Below are 25,990 nucleotides of genomic sequence, written 5' to 3' on the forward strand. Positions count from 1 at the left end.
TCAATTAAGTAGACAGAAATTATTTATATTCACTGAAAGGAGATGAAAAGTAACTGAAAAGGGCTTTAACCCCATTCGAAAATCTTTCTCACCTATGCAGATAGGTGTAAACAAAAGCACATTCTTCTCTCATCCAGAACGGGGCATCACGAGGGAAAATTGCTAGCGATGGATGAAGTCATAACCTAGACCGAAATTTCACTCGCAAAATATTCTCATTCGGTATTTTCGGAAGGAGAGGAAACCAGTCTTTCTCCTATTATTAGCTATGAAGTAGTGCTTAGCCGAGAATGCAGATCGTTTGCCGTCGCAGGATCCGATTTTCGTTTCTACCGCGTCATTAGTTTCGATCTGAGGTAGTTCCTGTGATTCCATCCATCCCAGCGAATCTGAATTCATCACAAAAGGTAACTTAAATTCTTTATTTGATTCGGGCTCACATTTTTAACAATATAAAAGATCTATATTTTACCTATTGTAAATGCAAGGATTAGTAAACTGTAACCTTTAAAGTAAATTAAAGTTTCTAAAGATCATATACGTCATTTAGGGCAGTGTTCTCAAACTGGCGACACCAAAGCAGTTTTATACGGCCTGAAAATACATTTGAATTATACATTTGTTGCACTTACGGTGTTGCAAAGATTTCAAGATTTTAAATATTCGAAGTCCGAATTTACGTTATTTTCATTACGATTGAAAACAAAAGTAAATTATGTGCCAGAAAAATCTGTCAATTGAGTAAATTAATTTATAATGTGATATAAATATCGTTCAAAGATTTTAAGGTACAGGTTTGATTACCTTTCATTCGTACATGTCAAAAAATAAATAAGCTTAGTTACGAAATTTTCCATAAGAATAATCGCTTTGTTAAGTAATATGAATTATGTCAACAGGTTCTTTTTTCACAGATGAAAATTAATAAGAAAAGAACCCGCTTGACCTATGAACATAAACACTCTTTCATGAAGATAATTTCTAGTAAATTTTCTCCAGTGTACGAACATTATACAAACAAGTTATGAGTTTATACGAAAAGAGGTGGTTTTTTTAACTCTTTTCTTAAAACAAATAAGAGAGAAATAACTATTCAAAACAGAAATAATTATTCACATACAAATATATGTATTTTAATTTACGTGTCGAAGAAATTTTTATTAAAGAGAAAGTGGCTAGGTTCTCAATATTAAGTTTTGCCACATTTGGATAGTTTTCTCTGGAAACTTATAAAATTTTTCATAATTCGTTTATTTTTAGTTTGAATTAAAGTACGTTAATTCATGATTAATTAAACATATTAAAAGTATTCGAAATAAACGTCAATCTGAAGTATTAATATATTTAACTGCCAGCATGTTTGAATTAAAAAGCATAATTAACAGAAGTATCTTGCAGAACTAAACTTTAGATTACAGATAGAAAATAAATATAAATTTGTTTGAATTTTTTCTTTGCTTATTGCTTTTATTATTTATATTTTTTGTAATAATTACTTAGTAAGAGAAACTTGAAATTTCATTCAAATATTTTTTATTTCGTAGATAAAAAATTTTCATTTTGGTAAAAGAATTTAGTGGAAGTTTAACTTGTGAAACTAATTTTGTTACCACAATTATTTAACTATTATCGTAAGGAATTAACCAGCCTCTTTTTATTGCTTATGATCTAGAATTGCACATACTAGGGAAATACAAGTAACTGTCTAAATCAAGATTAAACCTGTTATGTTCAAAGTATTAAAATATTTATGCTAAAAATTATATTTTTCATCTATATACAAAAGAAAGTAAAGTTTGAATACTGCATACGCAAAGCTATGACATATAACTTTAAAAAAAGGGGAAAAAACTTTATTTTCATTTAACATTTTAACACTCAAACTTCTGAATGCAATAGCTCACAACATCGATCTAATTTTCTAATAAAACTTTCCCTGTCTAAAAAAAAATTCTTTCAAAATTTTATTTTGTCCATTTAAGTCTCTGTATTTTAAGTAGAATCTCCATGATTTATTGCCGCAGCTTAGCATCCGAGTGACTGATTCCTTTTTTGATTAGTTGTACTTTAGAAGCTGAAACAAAGAAAGTGCGTTTAAATGGGAACAAATACTTTTCAATGTAATTGTTTGTTCTGGCTCCATCATTTAAGAAGTGATTCCAGATATCTCTGAAAAAGAAAATAGTTAAAATTTAGAAAAAAATTGCCCTCCCCATTCACAATACTTTTCATCTAGAATACCTGCGGCCCACCGGCGGCGAGCGGTAAAGTCGCTGAACACTGGTAGTTCGGTCCGAGGATCGAATCCCGCGAACGGCCTGGCTGCGTTTTCGTGGTTTTCCCCATGTGTAACGTGTATACGAGACAGTTTCCCTTAGAAACTTTTCCACGAAGGCATCCCTCTCCTTAGGCAGATAGCCCTAGTGTACTTTGCCATAATTAAATAAACCAAACCTAGAATACCTGCACCATTAACTCAAAGTCTATATAATACACATGGAAATAATATTCAGCCATGGAAGTGAAACTTTATCGCCTTTTTCCCAATTTGGAATATAAAAATTTGTTAACTTAGAATATTTTTTTCAACCACTAAGTATAATTATTAATTTTTGCTGAGTCTCATAGCTTTTTACCTAGAATACCTGCACTATTTTTTAATTAATGTAAATAACTTTCATTAAAAGATGTTTCTGATGCCATATATTACGTAAGTGCACCCTTTTTTAATTAATTTAATTCACAAAGTATTAAAAAAGATGTTTCCGAAGCCCTATATTCCGTAACATGGTGCATAATAATCGTTTGGGCGATATCTAACAATACATTCTTAAGACACAATAACACGCCGAATAAATACTAATTCAGAAGTCAAACAACAAAAATCAGCGTTATATTTACCATTTGCGGTTTTGCAGCTGAGGATGGTGGTTCGGTAAAACCATCGAAACTAGTCCTGTGAAAAATTTTGTAAATATAACGCTGATTTTTGTTGTTTGACTTCTGAATTAATACATTCTTAATAGTACTTTCTTAAACACACTATAGGGAGAAAGAGAGGTATGTATATATATATATATAGAAAGTGAATTTTCTAAATCCACTAAATTATTTTTAATGATAATTGAATGAAATTTAGATCATATGTTTATTCCGTCCATCACATATGTGGGTCTGAAATTAGGATGACAGTGGGGGGAATAGGGGAAAACACCCTCCTCCTCAGGTGATAAGTGTTGAAAAAAAATGTGCCAAAAGACATAAAAACGAAACTAAGAGGGAAAAAAATTCAAAAAAAAAAAAAAAAAAGAGAAAAAAATTCTACATGCAAGTGTTTAAACAAAAAGCAGGGAAATCATATACCTACTTTATATTAACTACAATCCCTATGCCATTGCTTTGTCTCGTTAGCTTTCCTACTCTAAACAAAGGTGATCTTCCAACAAAAATATTTAATGCCAACATATGTAAGAAAGGTATTCAAAATAGTACTAAACTTTTCTTCGTTTTCATTTTATTCTATTTAGGATATCCTGCGATATTACTATATATTATCACAAATGAATTCGAAGTAAAAACTGAGTAACTAATAAATCTTAAAATTAGGCAAAACAAAAACCTTGTGTTTGTAGTAACTAGTACGGCAATAAACTGGTAATAAAAACTGATCTGGATGAAAGCAACTGATATGGTAGTAAACTGGTATTGATAACTATCGCAATTGGTATTTTAATAAAAAGAGGTAGCAAACTGGTCTCCGATAGAATTTCAACTAAAACCTAAGCTGAACAAAAGGTTGTTGTTTTGCTTAATTTTATTTTAGTATGTTGCTCTTCTGTATTAATAAATGTTTGTATTCTCTTAACAAAATAAAAAGAAAAATTAAACTAAAAAAAAATATTTTTTGTAAAATAAAAATATCGAATGTAAAAAACTTTCTAAAGGAAAACAGAGAAAAGGAAAAAAAAAAATAAACTTGTAAAAATAAATATTACTTTTGTAAAATGCAAAAAGATAAACGTAAAAAAAAAATTCTTTCTAAAGTAAAAAAGTGAAAAGAAAAAAACTTTGAAAAAAAAAAACTTTTGTAAAAATTTAAACGTGAAAAGATAACAAATGTAAAAATAAAATTTATATTTGAAGAAAACAAAAAATATAAAGTAAGAAAAAATTAATTTAGTAAAATATGAGAAAGACGAGAAAATGTGTTTCATATTTTGTGTAATGAATGTATCTCAAGTATTTTATTGTGTATGATGCTCAAGATAAATGCCATATATGTTCAAAGAATTAAGGCTCCAGTGTTTAATTAAAATAATGTTTCTTTGAAAGTGCGGTCTTTTTTAGATTAAGTCCTATTAATGTGTTTATGTATAATTTTATTTGCTAAGAGATGATAAATTAAATATTAAATATTCTCAAAAAGGCTGTAAGAGCTGAGTGTTGTGTAACGTCAATTTGAAGAGCGTATCTCAAGTGAAAATTAACGTGTTAAAGCTATTAAGTTAATCAGTATATTGGATTATTATCTGGAATTCATTACGATATATTTCCTGTTATGTATGATGTTTACGCAGGATTTTACTTACTAAATATGATAAATTAAATGTCAAGTAGTCTCAAAAAATTATAAATAATGTCAATGCGAAATGCGTATCTTTTAGCGTAAGTTAGAATGAATATGCTAACAATCTTTGAGACTCATAAAAAATAATGTCAATGCGAAATGCGTATCTTTTAGCGTAAGTTAGAATGAATATGCTAACAATCTTTGAGACTCATAAAAAATAATGACGATGCTAGTTGAAAAACCTATTCCAAATTGTCAAAAGGGGTCAAGCTTTCACTTCCATTGCTCGAACATAAATTCTATATGTATTTTCAGACTTTGAGTTATTATAGATCTGGCTATTACTTGAATTTAAATAATACGCTTGAAAATTTTTCTGAATATTTAAAAGTAATTCTACTTTCCATTTACCTAGTTAAAAAAGCCGAATGCAGTATTAAGTTAGTTACAGTAATGGTAAGAGGCTTTGCGGTAGATAGTGGCATCGAGTTAAGAATTCGTGTGATGTGTTTTTAACATGACGAAAATCAAGTTTTAGCGTACGTTTAGTGGTTTAAATTAGGATGTGTAAAAAGTATCTAAGAAATTTGTGTAACGTGTTCCAAAGAGTTAATAACAAAATCTTTGTTAGTTAATATAAATAAATCCTTCTGGTGAATAAAAGAGAGCCCTCTAAGTATATTCGCGTAAATGTCTGTGGCATAAAATAAATAGACCTTGTAGTAGACAGTCTTAACTAAAAAAAATTATGCTTCTTTGAAAGTGTATGGCGTTTTTTATGAATGGCGTTTATTATGGAATATGTTCACTCGTCGTCGTGGATGCACAAAAGGTGTCAACCCTTCAGCCTAGTAATATGTGAGAGGTGGCAGGTTCGAATCCCAGCTTTTTAAAATTAATGGGAAAGTGATAGTTAATAAAATAAATAACAGAATCACTTAATACATTCAGACTGAATAATGAAATGCTCAGATAAAAATAATGACAGATTAAATAATTTAAAATACTAAAGGAAAAATAATTAAAATTGTTGCCATCCTAAAATGTGGTTCAGGTAGTGGTTGCTCCAAAACAAAACCTTGAAAAAAATATTGCCGTTGCCACAAAAAATAAAATTATCACGCATGATATTTTTCAAGCATGTCTACGTCAATTTTGGTTGTCACATGATGTCAAGATGGCAGTGGATATGTCCCTTTCCTGTGAATCACTTCCACCTACCAAGAATTTTCTTTAAAATTCTCTCTCGACATCCCCCTACGTTATGGTAAGAAAGTTATGTTCGGCCCAGGCGCCTGTTTCCATGTGTGTTTAGCACCTGAGTCTTCCACCTACCGATGACCTTCGCTTGCTACTAATACCCTATGGCTAAAATTAAGCATTTCTGAACTCCGGCATTCATTACACTAATTTTTTCGTATAAGCATGTTCCATTCGTCCGTAAGGATAGCTTTTATTAAAAACTTTCTAAGAAATATCATGTTTCCTTAATCTTTTCTCCAACTCATTCCATACATGCTCAATAGGATATAAGTCCGCTGTATATGGAAAGATTTATTACTTCAGCACAGTTGTATAATAACCACAAGAGAATATTTAGGGCTATATAAATTAGAATCGTTACCCTAATTGAGCTTGAATGTATTTTGCATTCCAAGTTTTCTAGCATATGCTTTCAGATTTTCATTAAGAATATTTATAGATTTATGCTGCTGCTATAATTTCTATAAAAATAAAATGTCTTTACAAGTGTTCTCAATAATAGGCAACAGATTTTTCATATTCAAGCCTTCCTTCGGATTTCTCACCATAATAAATCATTCATATAATAACATTTCCTGGACTCCCCAATCACTGGGAGACCTAATGAATTACACAAGGTTCTCATGTTCCGTTGCATCATTTCTGCAATCCTTGTCTCAGGCTTGCCTCCGGAAATTTGGAAATAGCTCTCACAATAAACCTGAATGTTATATCGTCACTAGAGCACAATCACTATTATCTTTCATCATTAAGGCTCGTTTCCACTACTGCGTACGAACGCGTTGCGTCAATTGAAGACACGCCTACGGCATCCGTACAAGCATTTCCACTGCTGCGTATCCGTAAAATATTTTCATTTTCGCCGCTAGGTGTCACTGTAATATTTTGGCGCCAAACAAGCAGTTCGCGAGTTACGACGCTGAACATCTGAATTTTTCCCGCTTAAGCGAGTATTGTTTATTTTGGATTTGATATGGAATTTTAGAATAAGTAAGGTTATAATGCATATTATGAACATCACGAATTCCATAGAAGCTGAAATAAATTTTAAAAAAAATTTTGTGTTTCTAGAAGCCTTAAATATCATGAAATAATATATATATTATTAAAACTAAAATGTACTGTTAGTGAAAAAGTAAACAAATAAATAACATAAAATAAAAAAGTTAAAGGGATTAAAAAATAGTTGGTACTTTAAAAGTACAGAGCAACTGTAAGGAAAGGTTCACAATATTTACGCAAAATTTGCTATGCTTGTATACCGCTGACTTCAGGGTCATAGCTGGATAATTTATTAGAAATCTCGTTTGTTTTAAAATGCACTATGGGCAGTTATATTTTATACATAATCCATAAAATATAATTTTTAATTTAAACATTTTTAATTCATATCTCTTTTTATACAAGAAGTTATAAAAATAAGATTTTTCTCTTTATATATACACACATTAGGTAAAGAAAATGGAAATATTTAATTAATTCCTGCGCTTCTGCTGGAGAGGACTGAATTTAAAAGCAATTATTATAGTAATTTTTTGTTAAAAAAATGTTTAGGGCATTAATACTGTCTCATGTTAATTGGAATGAAAGTTTAGAGTCGTAAACATCCCAAAGTCTGAGCACATGTATATACATTCACATAAAAGTGAAACGAAAAAATATATATATATATATCTGCAGGGTTTCAAAATAAATTAAATTTAAATAATTCTCTTGCGCCATTGCTGCAAGGAATGAAATTTGAATTTAACAAACATTTTCTATTCGTAAAAATTAAAAGTTAATTAAATTTAAATGAAATTTAATGCAAACAAATAAAGGATTAATTATTGCTGCGAACTAATATACAATATCATTTAAATTCTGAGAGCATATGTAAATCAAGTGCAAGTATCAAAATCCATGAATAAATATATAATTCCAAAAATTTATTTATCTTATTATTCATTTATGCATTTTTATAAATTTTTTAGGATTAATAAGCTATCCTATTATTCAATTACGCATTTTTATAATTTTTTTAGGATTAATAATCTATCCTATTATTCACTTATGCATTTTTATAATTTTTTTAGGATTAATAATCTATCCCATTATTCACTTATGCATTTTTATAAATTTTTTAAGGATTAATAAATTTTTGGAATTATATATTTATTCATGGATTTTGATACTTGCACAGCAATAATTAATCATTTCTTTGTTTGCATTACATTTCATTTAAATTTAATTAACTTTAAATTTGCTTTTTTACGAATAGAGAATGTTTGTTAAATTCAAATATATATGTACAGGATATGCTTTAAATTAGTATTATATAATTTTCAAACTTTTTTGCGGGAAAAATTTAAATAAATAAGAGCATAAATAAAACAATATATTTAATGCATATAATAATAGAAATAAATTATAAAACACGAATATAGATCAAATTGGAATAAAAAGGTAAGAAAGTTGCAGACATGGTGCAAAAAGCGTATGGGATTCGAACTCACGACTCCAAAACGTGGACATCGTTACCATCAGCTTTACCACTAAGCTAGGATTACACGTGAGTCGCATGCATATTTTGGGTTATATACATCATCAAGTAAATCAATTCTTAAAACTTAAGTTTTTTGGTCCTATTTCAGTGTGCTATTGTCTGAAAAATTCACCAGAGTTTGTTCTTCAGCTTCTAGTACATTTTTTGGAAAAATCATTCTCTTTTAAAGTGGCGTTCCGATTGAAGTTAAACGGGCTGCTAAAAATATATTTCATGTGCTTACAAATATATGTTATCCAAAAAGATATATTTATAAAGGGAAATACAAAATTAACACACTCTTTAATGAACTGGAGTATTTAAAAGGCTATCAAATTTAATTTATAATTAACGTTCTTAGTTTTTACCTGTTTCAAAAGAAAAAAATAGCAAATCTTTTAATCATATCTAATTTGCTATAGCAGTTTGATATAGTCAGGCATTCATTTTTATTAAAGCTAAATGAGTATGCAGAACTAAAAAATGATTATCAGAACAAATTTTGCTATTTCATGGACTTGGAATTATAATTTTTGCTGCTGATTTTCTTGAACTGAATTTCTTGAACAAGTATTGTAGTTGCAGTTATTTTGTTTTTCTTATCTTTTTTAACTAAATTCAGCTGATTGCTATCTTTTTCAGCACGCAGATTTCTCGCTATAATGTTAATTCAGAAATAAGTATTTTTTACAAAACGTTCTTCTAAGCGAGCGTTCATCGCTCTTCTGCCGCCATTAATTTTTAGTGACTACACATCATTGCTCTTTTTTCACCACGTGACCCCAACGCAACCGCAGACATACGGATAGAAGTTGAACATTGTTGAACTCCATCCGTATGTCATCCGTCACCGCACACCGACCGGATTGCAGATGTCAATCAAAGTGAATTCGCTCACTGATTGGAGAAACGCATACGCACTGCAACGCATACGCAGCAGTGGAAACGGGCCTTTAAACGACTTAAAAGCGCTCGTCTCGCGAAGAATCAGAATAACAATGTATGCAGTGTAATAGGTAAGCATGCAATCCAATGCAACTGGACGATGCATGCAGTACGTAAGCTCCCTTATCCTTCACACCTCACCTTTTCCCTTCAGAGGAGCATGCTCATTTCATCGTTTTCTTTAAGTTTATAATTTCTTCCCAATTAGAGATTCTTGCCTTTCTCAGTAGTGTCAGATTGCATGCGGAACGTATACAGATCTTAAAACAGCTGATGAGCCACAATTTTTTTAACAAAATGAACAATTTTATTAACAAAATAAAAATATTTTAAATAACTTTTAATGTATTCGCTTACTAAATTTTATTAAAGCATAAATGAAAAAAAAAATAATAATATCAATATCGAAAAGGAAAAAAAAAAAAAAAAATTCTATCTGAAATTAAAGTTTGTACCTGCTAAACATTCATAGTAATTACACAGTATACTGAAAACTGAATTTTAAATTTTAAGACTGAAATTTATTTCAAATGATTCTAATATATTTATCATTAAACAACCTACTTTTTTTTTAAACTAAAAGTAAACAAATTATGAAAATTTTCCAAGTGAAACAAAATTTAAAAATAAATAATGACAGCCTAGTCTCTTTCCCTTATTTATTAATTTTTTTTCGATGCATAAATAAAAATACATGTGCTAGTATTGTAAATAATTATAATCTTCTTCATTTATTATATTCTTCGATACTTGATGATAAAGTTTGTAGACTTTGAAAGAAATTATCTTCATCACAGATTGCAGATGTTGAGTGGTCAATCAAAATCGTTTCTTATTAACTTTCAACTGTGGGGAACTATTCCCATACAAAGCGAGTATTCTTGGAACTAAAATTTGTAATTGAGCTTAATCATTTTCTGACGAGTACGAATAAAAGTTAATAAAATCTGTACCTTCAAATCTCTGAATTAGATGTATATCACTCTGTAAATTAATTAACTCCAATTAATAGAAATTCTGCTCGTTACTGATGTTCGTTTTTAATGGTAATGAAAATAAAGTTAACTCGGACTTAAAATAACAAAAATCTTGAAATTTTTGCAACACCATATATCAAAAAGTACGTAACTGAAATTTTTTCACTGGCTGCCAGTTTAAAATCACTAGCCTACATTATAAGATTTCTAGGTCTCCTTATATCACCCTTTGTAACCATTAGATGGCGTTTTATAGACTGACCATTTTTTCTTAAATATTTATATCCAGAAAAAGGGCATTTATAAAAGAATTTGCTACTATTCGGTTTTGAGGACCGAATAGTAATAGAATTTGGTACTATTCGGTTTTGATGCCAGTGTTGCCAAAAATAATTGCGGCAACCCTAACGCAAGAAAGGAGGTATAATAGTAAATAACTATCATCTAAGATTGATGTTTTAATTTAGATGAAAATTTAATTTCATATAATACTTTTTTATTATTACAATTTATATAAAAAAGGCTAAACATGACTGAATGGAAGCATAAGAGCAAATAACTATTCCATATCATTATTATAATTTATATAAAAATTGCTAAACATAACTGAATGGATGCCTGCATCCTATTTCGCTACCGAGTTAAAGCACAATTTCATCTCGTTGGTTGTTCAAACATAATTTTATAATGAATGATGCCTTTTCTATGAAAAAATTCTCGGTAAAGTGCAGAATCGCCCATTTATTTGTTTGCCGCTTTTTACAAGAGTAAAAACAATTGGTTTTTTGTCCATTTTCTTTTACTTTTTAAGTGAAAATAGATCGATGTGTACACAGATGAAGTCAAGGGTGTGCGCAGTGCCTTTTTTTTTTTTTTTTTTTTTTTTTGAAATTTTAGGATTTTTTTTAAAGTGAAAATAGGTCGATGTGTACATGGATACCGGAGTATCTGCAATTCTTAAAAACGCGTCAAGCAGTGTGTGATTCTGCACTTTACCCAAAATTCTTTGCAGACTTTTCTTCATGGGCAATTCCCAAATTGTTAAATCCATAGGATATCAAAAAAGGATTTAAAAATTAAACTAGTATTTCAATGGCGTCTTAAAAAATATAGAACTAAATAAACTTATATAAACTTACGCAATCTGAAATCAGCTAGATTTGTCGCGCTGTTAAATGGGCGCGTTTGCTAGATTTGGCGCTTTTGCACATACATTTTCGCTGCAATTTTTTTACGGTCCTCAAAACGGAATAGTACCAAGAATTCAAAAATATGATAGCAAATGACCTATTTGCTCTGAATTTGTTTATTATAGTATGAAAAATGAATCACTACCTTTTCTTTAACATTTCTGTTTGCAGCTTGAAAGTCATTGTAACGTTTGTAAAAGTCAAAATTTCATATTTTCCAAAGGAGAGCATAAGTTTATTCGAGATAAACTTTAGTATTCATTGCTTTGCATGCTGTTATTTCCTTTGCTCCATTAAAAAAGATGATTTCCTTCAAAAACATACTATTTTTATTAATTTTATGCTTGATTTTCATGTATATCTTAAGTAAATATTCTTATTTCTTTAGAAATCTTTTCCGGATAGGGCAACCAATATGAGAATTTTCGCAATTTACTCACATTTAACATAAATATTAGTCAACGAAGGTACACCTCTCGAAACACATAGCCTTCCTTATTTTTTATTTAAGTAATTTCTTGAAGATATAGTTATTTTTAAAAGTGGATTACTGAAGAAAAAGATCTCCCCCCGCACTCTAAACACATATTTATCATATATGATCAAGAGAAGTGCATAGATATTGACTTAATATACATAAAATATAAATGATTAGATTGTTTGCTTGAATGAATAATTTTAAAAAAAATATGCAAAAAGAAATTAAGGGGAATCCTAATTAAGGAGAAATCAGAAAAAAAGTTCCTTTTATTAAGGGGGAAAAAAACTCATGTCCCTTTCCGAGGGGGGAAAGAAAGAGTTATATAGATAGTACGACTGGTGCAGTTATATTTTGAGCACTGCAACAGTTTTTGTAGAATTTGACTTTTCTATTAAATGCCTGCTAAATCTTATAAAAACTTTTGAATATTTTCTTGAAATATTATGATACCAGAAAGCAGTAATATTAACTATGTAATTTTAATACTTCTTTATCATTTTAGGTATCCGATGTATTAATTTATATTTCTGGACGATGTCTTCAAAGTCCATCCCGCGTTACATAACAGTTGAAGGAATCCGTTTTGCAGAAGGATTCGAACCAAATGCAATTCGATCTGCGCTAAACTATCAACCTCGACCATACGATGTCTTCGTTGTAACGTATCCAAAATGTGGAACTACATGGATGATGCAGATTGTATTGCTAATTCTTCACGAAGGTCAACAGCCAGAAACTGCAGAGGAATATTTCTCCTGCACACCTTATTTAGAGATGTTAGGAGCTGAAGTAGTTGAAAAAATGCCTCGACCATCCCCAATCCGTTCCCATTTGCCATTTGATATGATCCCATATGCTAAACACGCGAAATATATCTATGTTGCAAGACATCCAAAAGACTGTTGTATTTCACTTTACCATCATACTAAAATGTTTCCAGCTTATGGTTTTACTGATGGGTCTTTTGATGACTTTTTTAAAATTTTTATTCGAGGAGAAACAGATTACAATGACTATTTCGATCATTTACTCTCATGGTATGAGCATAAAAATGATGAAAACATATTTTTCATTACTTATGAACAATTAAAAGATGATACCAAGGGAGCAGTATTACAAATTGCCAACTTTCTGGGAACAAAATATGCTAAATTACTGAAAGAGAATTCCAGTATTTTAGAAAACATATTACATTACAGTAGCTTTAACTTTATGAGACAGGATACATTTGCACTCTGGAAAGATGCTCTGAAAATAACACCTCAGGAACTATCCGACGCAAAGCTACCAGCTGGGCTGATTTCTTGGGCGGAGAGTGCAGTTGATTCTCATTATGGGCAAAAAAGACTACCAATTAATGTTCGTGATTTGATGAGAAGAAGCAGCCTATTTGAATGGGAAACTAGACTGAAACCAGCACAAGAGCAAAAATTAAAGAAAAGAATTACAGAAAAAACTAGTGGTAGTGATGTTATGGATTTATGGAAAGAATAGAATTGATCATTTCTTTTTAATTCTATGTTTAAAGACCATCGTAACTGATACGAAATAAAATTATAAACTCTTTATCAAGAGATGCTTTGCACAGGTTTCAACAGCAAGTAAATTTCGAGAAACGATGCAAATATAATAAGCGTGATGTATTTAATAAAACTATTTTTAGCGATCTTTCCTCACAAGTCAAATTTTTAATCATAATTTGTAGCATTTTTATTTATAAGAAACACCGAAGATACCGATCTACAAAATTTTAGATTTTTATTTTTACCTGATAGGTAGTAATCAGATAACCAGTGATTATTACAAACTTTCATTGCAGAAAACAAATTTGTAAAGAACAAAAATGAGTTAGACGGGAAACGTTAAATGAGTTTTAAGCCCAACATTTTTTTACAAGATAGATGTTTAAAATTGCCTACTCAGTTTTTTTTACGTAGTTCCTCTTCAGTTTCATACATAGTTCAATTTAAAGCACTGAACACAGCCATCCGTTAAGCATCCGACACTAGTAGGGGGAAATTGTTTTGTCATGACCTTCCTGAAAAGAATACTTCAAATTAATTTGTGTCCGTAACGTGAATAACACAAATGCTGCTTCAGTTCTGTAATAAAAACAACAAAGTCAACTAGGGCTAGACATGTTGAATGCACTGGGTAAGAAGGAAGCGAAATGATGAAGCTTTCTGAATAGCAGTTCGAGAAATTTGAACTTTTAAGATAAAGCGTTGTCGTGTAAAAAACACTTTTCTTCTGAGTTTGCGACAACGTTTTACTTTTATGCTTTATTGGAATTCAGTTATCATGTTAGTATAATTATTAACCTAGTATTAAGTGTATATGAATTAATAAGCAGAGATCCCATTCCCTTCAGAATTCATTCCCTAAATCTTCCCGGCAAATTTTTGGATTCTAAAATCGAGATCGAGAAAATCATTTGTGTTTCCATACCACGCTCTCTTGTTTCTTTTCCTGGGTAACGCTGGTGAAATTATATTTCGTCATCTATCACTAGCAGTGAATGGGCCCACCAGCGGCCGAGAGGTAAAGTTGCTGAACACTGGTAGTTCGGTCCGAGGTTCGAATCCCGCGAACGGGCTGGCTGCATGGGCGTTTTCGTGGTTTTTCCCATGTGTAACGTGTATACGAGCCAGTTTCCCTTAGAAAGTCCTCCACGAAGGCATCCTTCCCCTCAGGCAGATAGCCCTCGAGGCTTTGCCATAATCACACACACACTAGCAGTGAATAAAAAATTTTAATAGTTTATCATGAACAGTAGTTCTCAAGAATATTTGCGCCGAAGATTTATTTATCCCCAATTTCAATATTTTGAGTTTCCAACAGGAGCAAACCTTTGGCTTCCCAGTTTTTCATGCAGAATTTTCCCACTTAACCAATACTAATGCCGATTACTCTAGCAGTCTTTCTCAAGGAATCACATCCACCATCTAGCTTGGTCTGAGGACATCTACGAGTAATGCTGTTTGCTGTTTTTAACATGACAATCCATTTTCTGACGTAGTCATAGAAAGGTGTTGTAACAGCATAAATTGCAGCCATACGTTCATGGATACTTGTTTGCGTAACACTTTTGCAAAAACTTAGTCTCCGAACTATGTTTCATATTTTCAATATTAACAGATAGTACATATATTGGACTATTTAACAACTTCTTTAAAATTGAATATTAACACCCGCTGAGTGTGCTTTACTTTTTATGCTTCCGAAGGATAATGAAATTATTTCACAAGGTTTCGTCATACCACAAGTATTACATCACAGTTCTCGAAACCTAGTAAATACCTTTCGTAAGGTATCAGAAGTTACGGTTTTTAGAGTTTTTCTTCAACACTTTAAACTTGTAAAGTGCCAAATTTTATTCAGAATGTATACAGCGATATTAAAGTTGCCTATATCGCTGTTAAAAAAATATACGGAAGAACACACAAAAAATATTGCGTTTACTAATGTTAGATTACTCGAGTTCCTTTCAAAAAAGAGTTTTACGACTTTCTGTTAAGTAAATGTTTCATAACAGACTTTAATCATCATTCAAAGTTTCATCATCGTTAGATATAAACAAATTTTTCTATCATATTTTAATACCTGAGCTCCATTAATATACTGCAGTCATATTTTTAAAATCATATTATCGGTTCCTCTGAAAGTTTTCTAAAGACATTTGTATTTAAATTTGAGACTTTTAAATAGGCATCAAAAAATATGTAACCTCAGTTTAATGCATTGTATGATAACTGAAGCACTTCTTATTTGATAGATTAGAGGATAAGCAGGATTTTTTGTTAATCCATTGAAATTATTGGCAAAGCTTCCGACGATTCTCATTCACGGTTTGATTAAGGAATTAAAACTCTTAGAATATAATTAATGATTTATAACTGAAATTTAAAATGAATGACACTTTTGTCTCTAAAAACATCTTCGAAAAACAAATCGAAAAGAAGGAAAAAATTCAAATAATTTTATGTAACAAATTTTTAGCATACCCTCAATTGTGTATATGATTATATTAGACACTTTGCAAAGTATATTAATGATAACTCAATGATTAGCATTATTATGATTCATAAAACAATAAACTCTGCTTAATTCGATTCAGCACTACCCAACTTCGTATAAAAATGTTTCTTCTTAAATCTTCAGAAAGAAATTATTGTCACGAATTTCGACAATAGACAGATGGTTTTAATGTAATTCTATGTGAAATTTTTGTATTTTTCTGTCTAACGTAACAAGAAAAGTAAAGAAACGATGCTCTGCCGGAAAAATAAGAATGCAGGGTGCAGGTCTATTTAATATTAATTAAATATCTCTCTAATTTGGCGAGATACTGGAAAGATGGCACAGGTTTTTGGCGACTACTTTTTGTCGCCACATTGGGACAGAAATCGCCAAACTTGACGATCATTTGGCAACATTTTCGCTCGGTCCTTGGATTACCGTTACAGGTATTGTAATTGAATAACTCTAATTGATTTCATATACAACTGTAACCTTATATCCGGTCCTCGTATACCTTTCAGAAATTTCGAGAAGCAGAAAGCCCTCGAAATATCTCGGTGGCCGGTAGGAAACTATATAAGACTGGAGAGAGCATCAGTTTCTCAGTTGCTGTTAGCTGTTTAGTTCAGCATAAGTTCGAAGTATTGAGATATCTCTATGTGAGCTTCCTCCTTAGATGCGCTTTACGTTGTACTGTGTCTAACGTTCTTAATAGTTTGAAGTATAACTACTGATTCTACTCTGTGATACTGTGAAGAATTGTACGACTATTTTTGTGGAAAGTTCCAAAACTGTTAGGTGTTTCTTTTGGTAAAATAAATTTTATCAAGCTATCATCAGTTATGTGTGCATTAAATGTATTACGAACCTATAAGTAAGCAATATTATCAAGAACTCAATACTCAGTTAAAGTAGCCGTGACTGTAGACACGGCATTCGTTTTGGGCTATCGATGCTGACTGTCCTTACTTTTATGAATAAAATATGGTATCATGGGGAATTACAAGATGATCCGGGAGACTCTTAATATACTCCTATCGGTATATGGCAGACCCTACCGGTCTATTTGGTAATTAGGCCCCCAAAAAGGTATGTTGAGGTTCTTTACGCTCTCGCAGTCTACCAACCAGTCTGCTGTCAAAATTTGACGGCTCTAGGTACCTTTTTTTTTTCCCCCTACCAATGCGAGAAATACCATAATTCTTGCAGATACTTCATTGTTTAATTTTTTAAAATATAATACAGGGCGGTTGGTGGCAACAATTTGAAAGTGATACGTCGTTTATAGTGATTCGATGTAAAATGCCGTTTCGGGACTAATATCCCATTCGGGACTAACATCACTTTTGGGCTTATAAATATTCATGTGCCTGTCAGAATAATTTGTCTTAAAAATAGAGAAGCTAATTAAGATTGATCTAAAGTTTGTGATACATAATCTCGAAATATATTTTAGCTGTGAGTTATTTATCTGTACTCTTTATTTTCCTTTATTATCATTTAAAATTTTTGTTTCGTAACATAATTTCATTTATAGTAATAGATATATTCATTCATAATAAATATATATTTATAGTTATATATAATTTATATATTCATTTCATTTATGACAAAATTCAAACGCAATATCTACTTCCTCGCTTTGTGCATAGTGTCTACATATACTTAATACTAGTATATTTTGTTATTATCCGCGTTCTTTCCTATCTAAATAAATTCAGTAGAAGCTTTATAATGCTAATTCTGAAACAGGAATCTGAAATTCAGATTGATTCATGAGATTCAGTTTACAGTAACAAGGTCACAAGGAATAAACAATTCTTGCACCATTCTTTATGTAAAATTTTTAAACAATAATAGAAATTATGATGTTTATCTCAAAAATTGCTGTAATGCAGCACATTATGAAGAAATATTTCAATAATTCATTTGAAAATTTTATCTTGCACTGATGAATTTTCGCCAAAATAGCTAAAGAGAGACTGACAACTAAAATGCAGTATTCATATATATTTGGGCATCAAGCGTTTGAATAAGACTCGATTTTCTTTGACTGATAAAAATTTAAAATTTTTTATTAAGATAATTTTAATTGATCTTGGCAGCGACTGACATATATATGCATACTTACCTAAAATCTAAATATGTCAAGTATGTAAAATCAGTAATGAATGAAATATGCATATATTCAGACTACATGATTTACTTCCAAAAATTTCGCAGGATTGGTTCTGTCTATTTTAGCTTACTTTTACTAAACTACATACTTTCTGCCATAAAAACAGAAGATAATTTACAGTCACCTTTGTACTCTTGCCAAAAATCAGTGCAGTTGCTACTGCAAATCTTTGTTTTACTCCACCTATCTTTGGCATACGCTCTTTATAAACATTTAACACATTTTCGCCCACATTATTATGAGCTTTACATTTTCTAATCAAACGCTACGGCACTTTTTCCCATTTTATCACTTTTTCTGAAATTCCTAAATCTTACACAGAACTTATAGGAGAGTTTCATTACAGAGCTCTTCAGATATATTTTTATTCATCATGTGGACCTTGCATTTTACCCGATAGGAAGATATTATTTTATTTCATAAAAGGTAGACTGTGCTTAGCTTGTTATTTTCACGAAGATTTTTAATATCCTATTCTTTTAACCTTATATTAGCATCTAAACTGAATATTGACAAAGGTTAAAATCAGATAATATTGACAAATATATAGTTATCAATGTACTTGGTTAACGACGACTTGCTGTGAGCAAAAAATGTTTTGGGTAACGACGCAGGCTGTGGTGTATGATGCATCGTCGATTAGTGAGAGATTTGAATGAAACATGAGGAAAACACTCGATTATAGGGATGGCAGCTGATAGTGTTTGAGAAAATCGCATTCACATTTTACAAAATATTCATACCTACGTCATATATATATTACTCAAATTTTGTATTAAATGGCGTATATTCTCTTTATGTAAATACGGTATTTATTTCATTCATATACTGGTACCAAATGGAATCGGTACAAATCTGAGGTTATCCAAAGTGTAGATCTACTTGATGAAAAGTCCATGCAGTTTTTCAGAAACATTATAAAAAGAGGGGGGACAAGACAATATTTCGATTCTACGACTCAAATTATGCCTAAATGTTAAAATTTTGTAAAATCTGGTGCGAAATTTATGGAGAAATTCAAAAACTTATGTTGGCGTATTTTTTTTTTTTTTTTTTTTTTTTTTTATTTGCGCCAAGAATAATCCATTTAGCGAACTTCTTAATTTATAGCAACTTATTTTCCTTTCCTTTTTTTCATTGTAAACGACGGAAAAGAAGTCACATCGTTCCTACTTTCAAATAATTTTAATAGAGTGCCTAAACCACATTTGATCTTTTATTGCTTTCAACAAATATGCAAAATTTCAAATCGCGCCAATATATAAATTCACGTATACGGAAATTTTGAATAAAAAAACTCCCAATTTTTTTGCAGGTATGCTTAGAAATACATCTAATTTAAGATTGATGGTAAAAATTTTACAGGTTATTATTCAAAATTGTTTTCGAAAAATTTATAAAAATTATTTAAAAATAGAAATTTTATTTGGAATGAACCTGAATTTCGAAATGTGAAAGGAAGAATCAATTAAGTTTAATAAAAAAAGAGAGTACTAATTCAGAAGTCAAACAACAAAAATCAGCGTTATATTTACAAAATTTTCACAGAAATTTCTGTGAAATTTTTGTAAATATAACGCTGATTTTCGTTGTTTGACTTCTGAATTAGTATTTATTCGGCGTGTTATTGTGTCTTAAAAAAAGAGAGATTAGTAAATATATACCAAATTCAATTAACATTGAGGAGCTAAAATTTTGAGAGGTAATTTTTAAAAAACTACTCGTGAGATTTTTACAAAACTTAGCAGTTTGCCATTATTTGAGTAGACGAATCGAAATGTGTGTGGGGGGGGGGGGGAGGATGTTATTTAAGAAAAAGTCCGATTTTACTTCAAAATACCTATATTAGAACGTTATATATAACACTACATATCCTATATCGCGCTATCGAGACATGAAAAACGCAAGTTGAATTTCGTCAATCGGCCCAGTAGAACGGGAGATATAGAACTGTCTCCGCCATTTTTTATTTTGCGCAGTTTATCATCATACTCTTATAACATTGAAAAAAATTTTATCTGTATATTTGACGTGCACTATTGTTGTGGGAAAGTTCCGGAAAGAATAAATTGATTACCGATATTAATGTGCATTTGACGGTTTTGGTTAACGAACTAATCCTGGAACGAATTACTCTCGTTACCTACGGTACCACTGTACATATAATATTAAATATATATCTGTAAATCAGCTTTATAACTTAAAATACCACTAGCCTCTTAATTTCTCATTTTTAATTTAGGTATTTGCTCTCTGTATTCTAAAAAGTGTAATAACTTTTCTGGACTTTCTAGATCATTTCTAGATTTTTCTAGTCATTTCTAGATCGATCTATGTCGCATGGTTTGCGTATTGCTAATGACATAGTTAATTCGGAACCTGAACTCAAAAGTTGAGAACTAAAACTTTTCTCTTAAAAAGTAACTGCCCACCAGCGGCCGAGCGGTAAAAGACGCTGAACACTGGTAGTTCGGTCTGAGGTTCGAATCCCGCGAACGGGCTGGCTGCATGGGCGTTTTCGTGGTTTTCCCCATGTGTAACGTGTATACGAGCCAGTTTCCCTTAGAAAGTCCTCCACGAAAGGCATCCCTCCCTTTAGGCAGATAGCCCTCGTGTGCTTTGCCATAATTAAATACACCAACACCAACTTAAAAAGTAACTTAAAGCGAAACCTTCTCTTGATGAGCTTCCAATGTTGAATAACTGCTCTTTTTCGCTTCTAACGCTTGCCGCTAGGATGTTGCCGAGCTGCTTTCTTCCCATCACAATATTTTCAATAATGCAACTATTCTGGAAATAGGTACGATTAGAGGGCCAAGTGAATTGTGGCCCAAATGTCAATTGAAATGAAAATGAATATTTAATCTTCCTCGGCTGGTAAGTTTGCTGCTCATTACCGATTTAACACTTTATGTTCTACGCCGAGAATATTGCTACTTTTTTTCATCACCACAAAATTAATGCGCGTATTTATGTGTAGACGTGTAGATATGCGAAGGAAAGTTAATAAGTGAGTTCGAAAAGGCAACACAAACTAATTTAACAAGATACACTTCCTGAAAACTATTTTTATTTCTCAACATACTCTTGATAATTATTTTTACACTTGTCTCATCGTTTTATCGTGCTTCGATACTAGCTGTATAAATTTTAGATTGTTGTCTTAGCAACATTAGGACATTACCTTGAACATTATCATCATCTGCAAAGCGTTTACCTTAAGTATATTCTTTCGGTGAACTAAACCGCTAATGCTACTGTTATAGTGAACAGTGTATTTCTCGAATCAATTACAGTGGACGCTCGTTAATTCGAACTTAAAGGTTCTCAGATAAGAGTTCGAATTATCCAAAGTTAAGAGAAAATATAATTTTAAAAGTGCATCACTGAAGATGAAAAATCTTTTAGTACGCATAACCACAGAAAATATATTATACTATGCTACGTAAAATTAAACATATTAAAAAAACAATAAAGACTTACCTTAATCATAAAATGAAATAGAAGATATGCAGCAGAAAGCTAACTTTGATTAAAAATGTGTACTTGGGAAAAATTATAAAATGGATTTTGGTTTTGTTTATTATGCCTACATTTTTCAGCCAGCTTTTCTATTTAAAGCATTTCAATTCATTTTCGACGAACGTTCAAGCTGAATAAATGTTTTAAAGTTTTTATAGAGTCCATATGGTCATTAGGACTTAACAGTCTCTGCATTCTTTTCTGAATCCGATAAGGTCTCTTACTTTTCATCTTCTTGGATAATTTTTATTATGTCATCGTCGTTCAATTTTCCATATACTTCCAAATCTTTTTCTTTTTACTTTTACATAATCAGAAAAAGTAACGTTATCACATTTTTTTTTTTTTTTTTTTAAATTTAGAAAAAGCTACATCAATATCATGACATTCTTCGCATGACGAAAGCAATTACTAATAGTGCTTTCTTTAACAGCATTCCATGCGGCGTATAGATAACTTATAGCTGTCAGCAGAGTAATCTCGTAGTTTTCACACAATCTAAAAAAAAAATTGTTGTAAGAGTGCACGTCTTTGTTTTAAGATTCTGTATGATTCCTGAAAGTTGCAGCTTCCCAGTTGTGTTTGGTGGCAAATATTCAACCTGTATGGAACTTAGTTCTCGAAGATAATTGTGGCAAGTTGCGTTATCCATAAATAAGAGAATTTTACGCTTTTCCCTTAAAAACTGCTTATCTATTCCTGTAACCAGTTACTGAAGATGTCTCGTGCCATCCGTGATTTTGTATTGGATACATAATCAACTGGCAGTGTTCGAAATCCTTTAAAACAGAGTGGATTCTTGGATTTTCCAATCACTAATAATTTAAGCTTTTTGCTCCCATCCATATTAGCTCAAACTAAAAGCTGTAATCACATGTCTACTGCTTTTACCTACACATGCATCCCCTTTAAAATGTAATGTCTTGTTTGGAAAGAGTTCATAAAAAAAATGCAATTTCCACATTAAATTTATCCACATTAAAAATATCTTTCGGCAAGTAAGTAAAGAAATGTCCTGGCAGTTTCCTATCGAAATTAGTGCACGTCTTTGTTTGCATCAGAGCTTTGGCGTCTGATAAGAAATATTGTGCCTTGATTTAAATCGAGAAAGCTATCACTGCATTTAAAATCTTCAATACCCATTCGACTCCATTTATTGGAAAATTTCGAAATCTAGCCTCCTGGAACCATAGCAGTACCAACACCTTCTTAAACAGAAGTTCTGTTTAAGAAGGTGTTGGCAGTACATCTTTTTCTAGATCTTCTTAAGACGTATTTCTTATACGTTTCCTTCCTCTAGCAAACTTAGATTTTCTCCATGCATCTAAAATTGATTTCTTGTTTTTCAAAGTTGACAAGGCGTTTTTAAAAAAATTCCATAGTCAGCTGCTAACTCTGTTTTATATTCGCCATTCTCTACTTTCTTTAAAATTTCTACCTTTATCTCCAATTATAGCAGTGACGTAGCTAGGGTGGGGCAAGGGGGGACATTCGTCCCCGGGCGCAGCATCCAAGGGGCGCCAAATTGATGATACACCTTTCAGAATGAAATGTTTTCCATTCTTGAAACACAGAAAGGGGCGCTAAATCTTTAGGTGTCCCTGGGCGCTTAAAGCTTAGCTACGCCTCTGAATTAAAGCTTTGTACTTTCTAAGTTTAGGCATCTTGAATTTCTACACGTTCACACCTACATGTTCACTAAGGAAGCAAAACCAAGCCACATTAACTAGTCTGCAATGCAGCCATAGCTGAGGCAGCTCTCTAGAGTCTTTAGTAAAGACTGGTTTTTCTGAAGTTCCAGTTCAGTGGATTGGGCATGGGCGGCCTTTAGTAGACTACTACTTTTACCGCCTGTCATGATTATTGCCCTAGGGCTTGGTATAATTTTAAACATAGGAGATAACCTCCATGCCAACAGGCGAAACTGAAATTTAAAGAAAAGTGCTAGCAAATAAACAAATGATTCTCCCTCTACCCCGACCCATTCACACGGGGTACTAAATGAACCCAAGGAACCAGGTTAGGTCAGGGAGCTTTGTCCATTAAGCACTGATAAGAGGTGGACAGTAGGACAACAGCCACTAAGAAATGCTGTAATCTAGGAATGCAGGCACGTACCTCTTTACACAGAAAAAAAATACAGATGATTTTGACACACAAAATAATAAATACAGCGTATATTTTCGATGTTAAATGAGGAAAAGAAATTTCTGGTTCGAATTAATGAGATATTGTTAACATTAATTCCAATACAAGTCTTTGAGGGGGCTTTGGATTCGTTTGAATTAATCGAAGATTAGAACTAACCGAATTCGAATTAATGAGCGTCCGCTACCCTTTGTGATGTTCAGTCCGTTACAATGTGAACGAGACTCCTACTTCGCAAATTTTGGAGCAGTCTTCAGACAATTTCTCGATTTGCATGTGCACGGCTTTACATTACAAATACAGACGGAAAAAAATTCATTCATGAATATCATTCGCCCGAAGTCCTTTTGTCCCCCCCCTCTACACACTCACACATTAAAAAAAGAATAACAGCATACTGCTCCTTTCTTGTGTAGTCAAGTTCCGGTATTTTCAAACTGATCTACGCATGGGAAATTAGCGTTTAGAAACTAAAAAACTGAAAGTCATGAACTAGGACGTTTCTGCCGTCTATTAACATACATGAAAAGTACTCTCCGCTATTTTAAATATATTATGGCAAATTGTGACTTACTTAATGACCTTCTCTCATATATATTACAGGATTTCGAGGTAATTTCTTTTTCCAATTAAGATATATAAACCCTATGTGAGTTTAAAATGAGCAACTATTATGCTCTTTCCCCTAAAACTTTTAGAAATTGCCTTTAATTTTATGTTAAAAAATAATCAATTATGAAGTCTCTCTCTCTTTTTTTTTTTAACTTTTACTTAAAGAAACTTTAAGAAGAAAAGAAGTTAAGTTTTCTTAAAGTAAAAGGTATTTAAAGAAAGTTTTACTTTAAGAAAACAGAATTCTGTTATTTGCAGCCTTGGTCATTTTATATTTTTCGCTTTCTTTTTTTTAGGGGGGGGGGAGGTATTTACGTATTAACCACCTTGGCGAAATGCGGCATTTTTTTACAGATGAAAAGGTAAAAGTTAATTATCGGATGCAGGTTGGTGGTTTTCACACAATATTTTAGAAAGATTCCCAAACTATCTATATTTATTCTAAGTCCGTAAACATCATCAACATATGAAAAAGAAAACGTACTTTAGCAATTTAAAATACAAATTTTTAAAATACATGATAATATACATGATGAATGAATACATGATACATTAAAAAAATAAAACACATTTTTCTTCAAATAGCATGTAATTTTTTTTTTTTTTTTTTTCCCGCTATTCTTCTCCCAAAGTACACAGCGATCCTAACAATTTGTTTTCGGTTAAAAAAAAAAAAAAATCCCAGAATGCCGGAGATTCGGCTTTGTACAATCCTCGACAGCAGTGGCTGTTTAGAAATGCATTTCCTAATCGTTCACTTCAGAAAATGTTCAGCAAAATTTTGTACTCCTGCAGAAATTTTATCGCAGTTTCTTCCATTGCTGACAAATTTCACAATGTCCTATTTTAAAACTAAATTTAAGACAAAAAATATCATGATTTGTTTGCAAAAACTGTTGGAACTTGGAATACAACAAAAACGAATGCATATGAAAATGACGGCGTTGCTTGTCTGAAGGACTGTTACGAGCATGGCTGCCTGAAGAATGGTTTATACGTATTGTTGCAAGAGTTGGGCACATTCTAAAAATTTGGCGACTTCAACTAAGATGGTTGCGTTAATGCATAAGTAGCAAAAAAAAGTTAAAAAAATAGCGATTCGTTCATCCACGATACTGAGTGTAGTACATATTTCAATACTATGCGGATGACCAAAAATTGTGCTTTATTTAAAGCATTTTGATGTTTGGAACATAAGATAAAAGAAGCAAATACACTATCAAGGTCACCGAAAGCAGTTTACAAATTTTCAAGCTTATACCAGTCAGTCATAAGGAAATTAGTTTAATGAACCAGTTGACTAATGTTTCCGCTTTTAACAGTTAGTTACCAGAAAATTAGCCTAAACTGATATTTTTGGCTAAGCTATGTCAGTTAAATGATTTCTTAGCACAGAACATTTTCACTGTTATGTCACAATTCCCTCAATTGTCAGATGTCTCATCTTGTGTTTTCTGGCAATTCTCTCTCATCAGAATTTTTCTTAGAAAAGTTGTTTCAAATTCAGCTTGCATGTGGGCCGAATGTAAGATAAAAAAAACAGCTGACAGGCCGGAATG

General features: G+C 31.5%; 2 protein-coding genes across 4 annotated transcripts in view; one reads left to right on the forward strand and one right to left on the reverse strand.

The window, feature by feature from the left end:
* The window catches only part of LOC118179565 (chymotrypsin inhibitor-like), a 98,488-nt gene extending 80,319 nt beyond the window's left edge, over positions 1-18,169 (reverse strand). For 2 of the 3 annotated variants that reach the window (XR_015040706.1, XM_085815170.1), the window contains exon 1: positions 18,102-18,169. Coding sequence is in view for 1 of the 3 variants with exons in the window: in XM_085815170.1 (XP_085671296.1) it covers positions 18,102-18,154 (53 nt within the window). In the remaining 2 variants the exon portion in view is untranslated. Of the gene's footprint in view, positions 1-92; positions 247-18,101 lie in introns of those variants that run through there. The other variant, XR_015040707.1, reaches the window with a different exon arrangement.
* Positions 209-13,618, forward strand: LOC118193441 (sulfotransferase ssu-1-like). Its single transcript, XM_035364533.2, has 2 exons — positions 209-407; positions 12,453-13,618. Exon 2 carries the CDS (start codon positions 12,485-12,487, stop codon positions 13,442-13,444), a length of 960 nt encoding a protein of 319 aa, XP_035220424.1. The 5' UTR covers positions 209-407; positions 12,453-12,484; the 3' UTR covers positions 13,445-13,618.
* Positions 18,170-25,990: the final 7,821 nt, after the last annotated feature.

This window comes from Stegodyphus dumicola, chromosome 4 (assembly GCF_044657685.1).
Source record: "Stegodyphus dumicola isolate Sdum_Otavi_A_Nest chromosome 4, ASM4465768v1".
Classification (NCBI taxonomy): Eukaryota; Metazoa; Arthropoda; class Arachnida; order Araneae; family Eresidae; genus Stegodyphus; species Stegodyphus dumicola.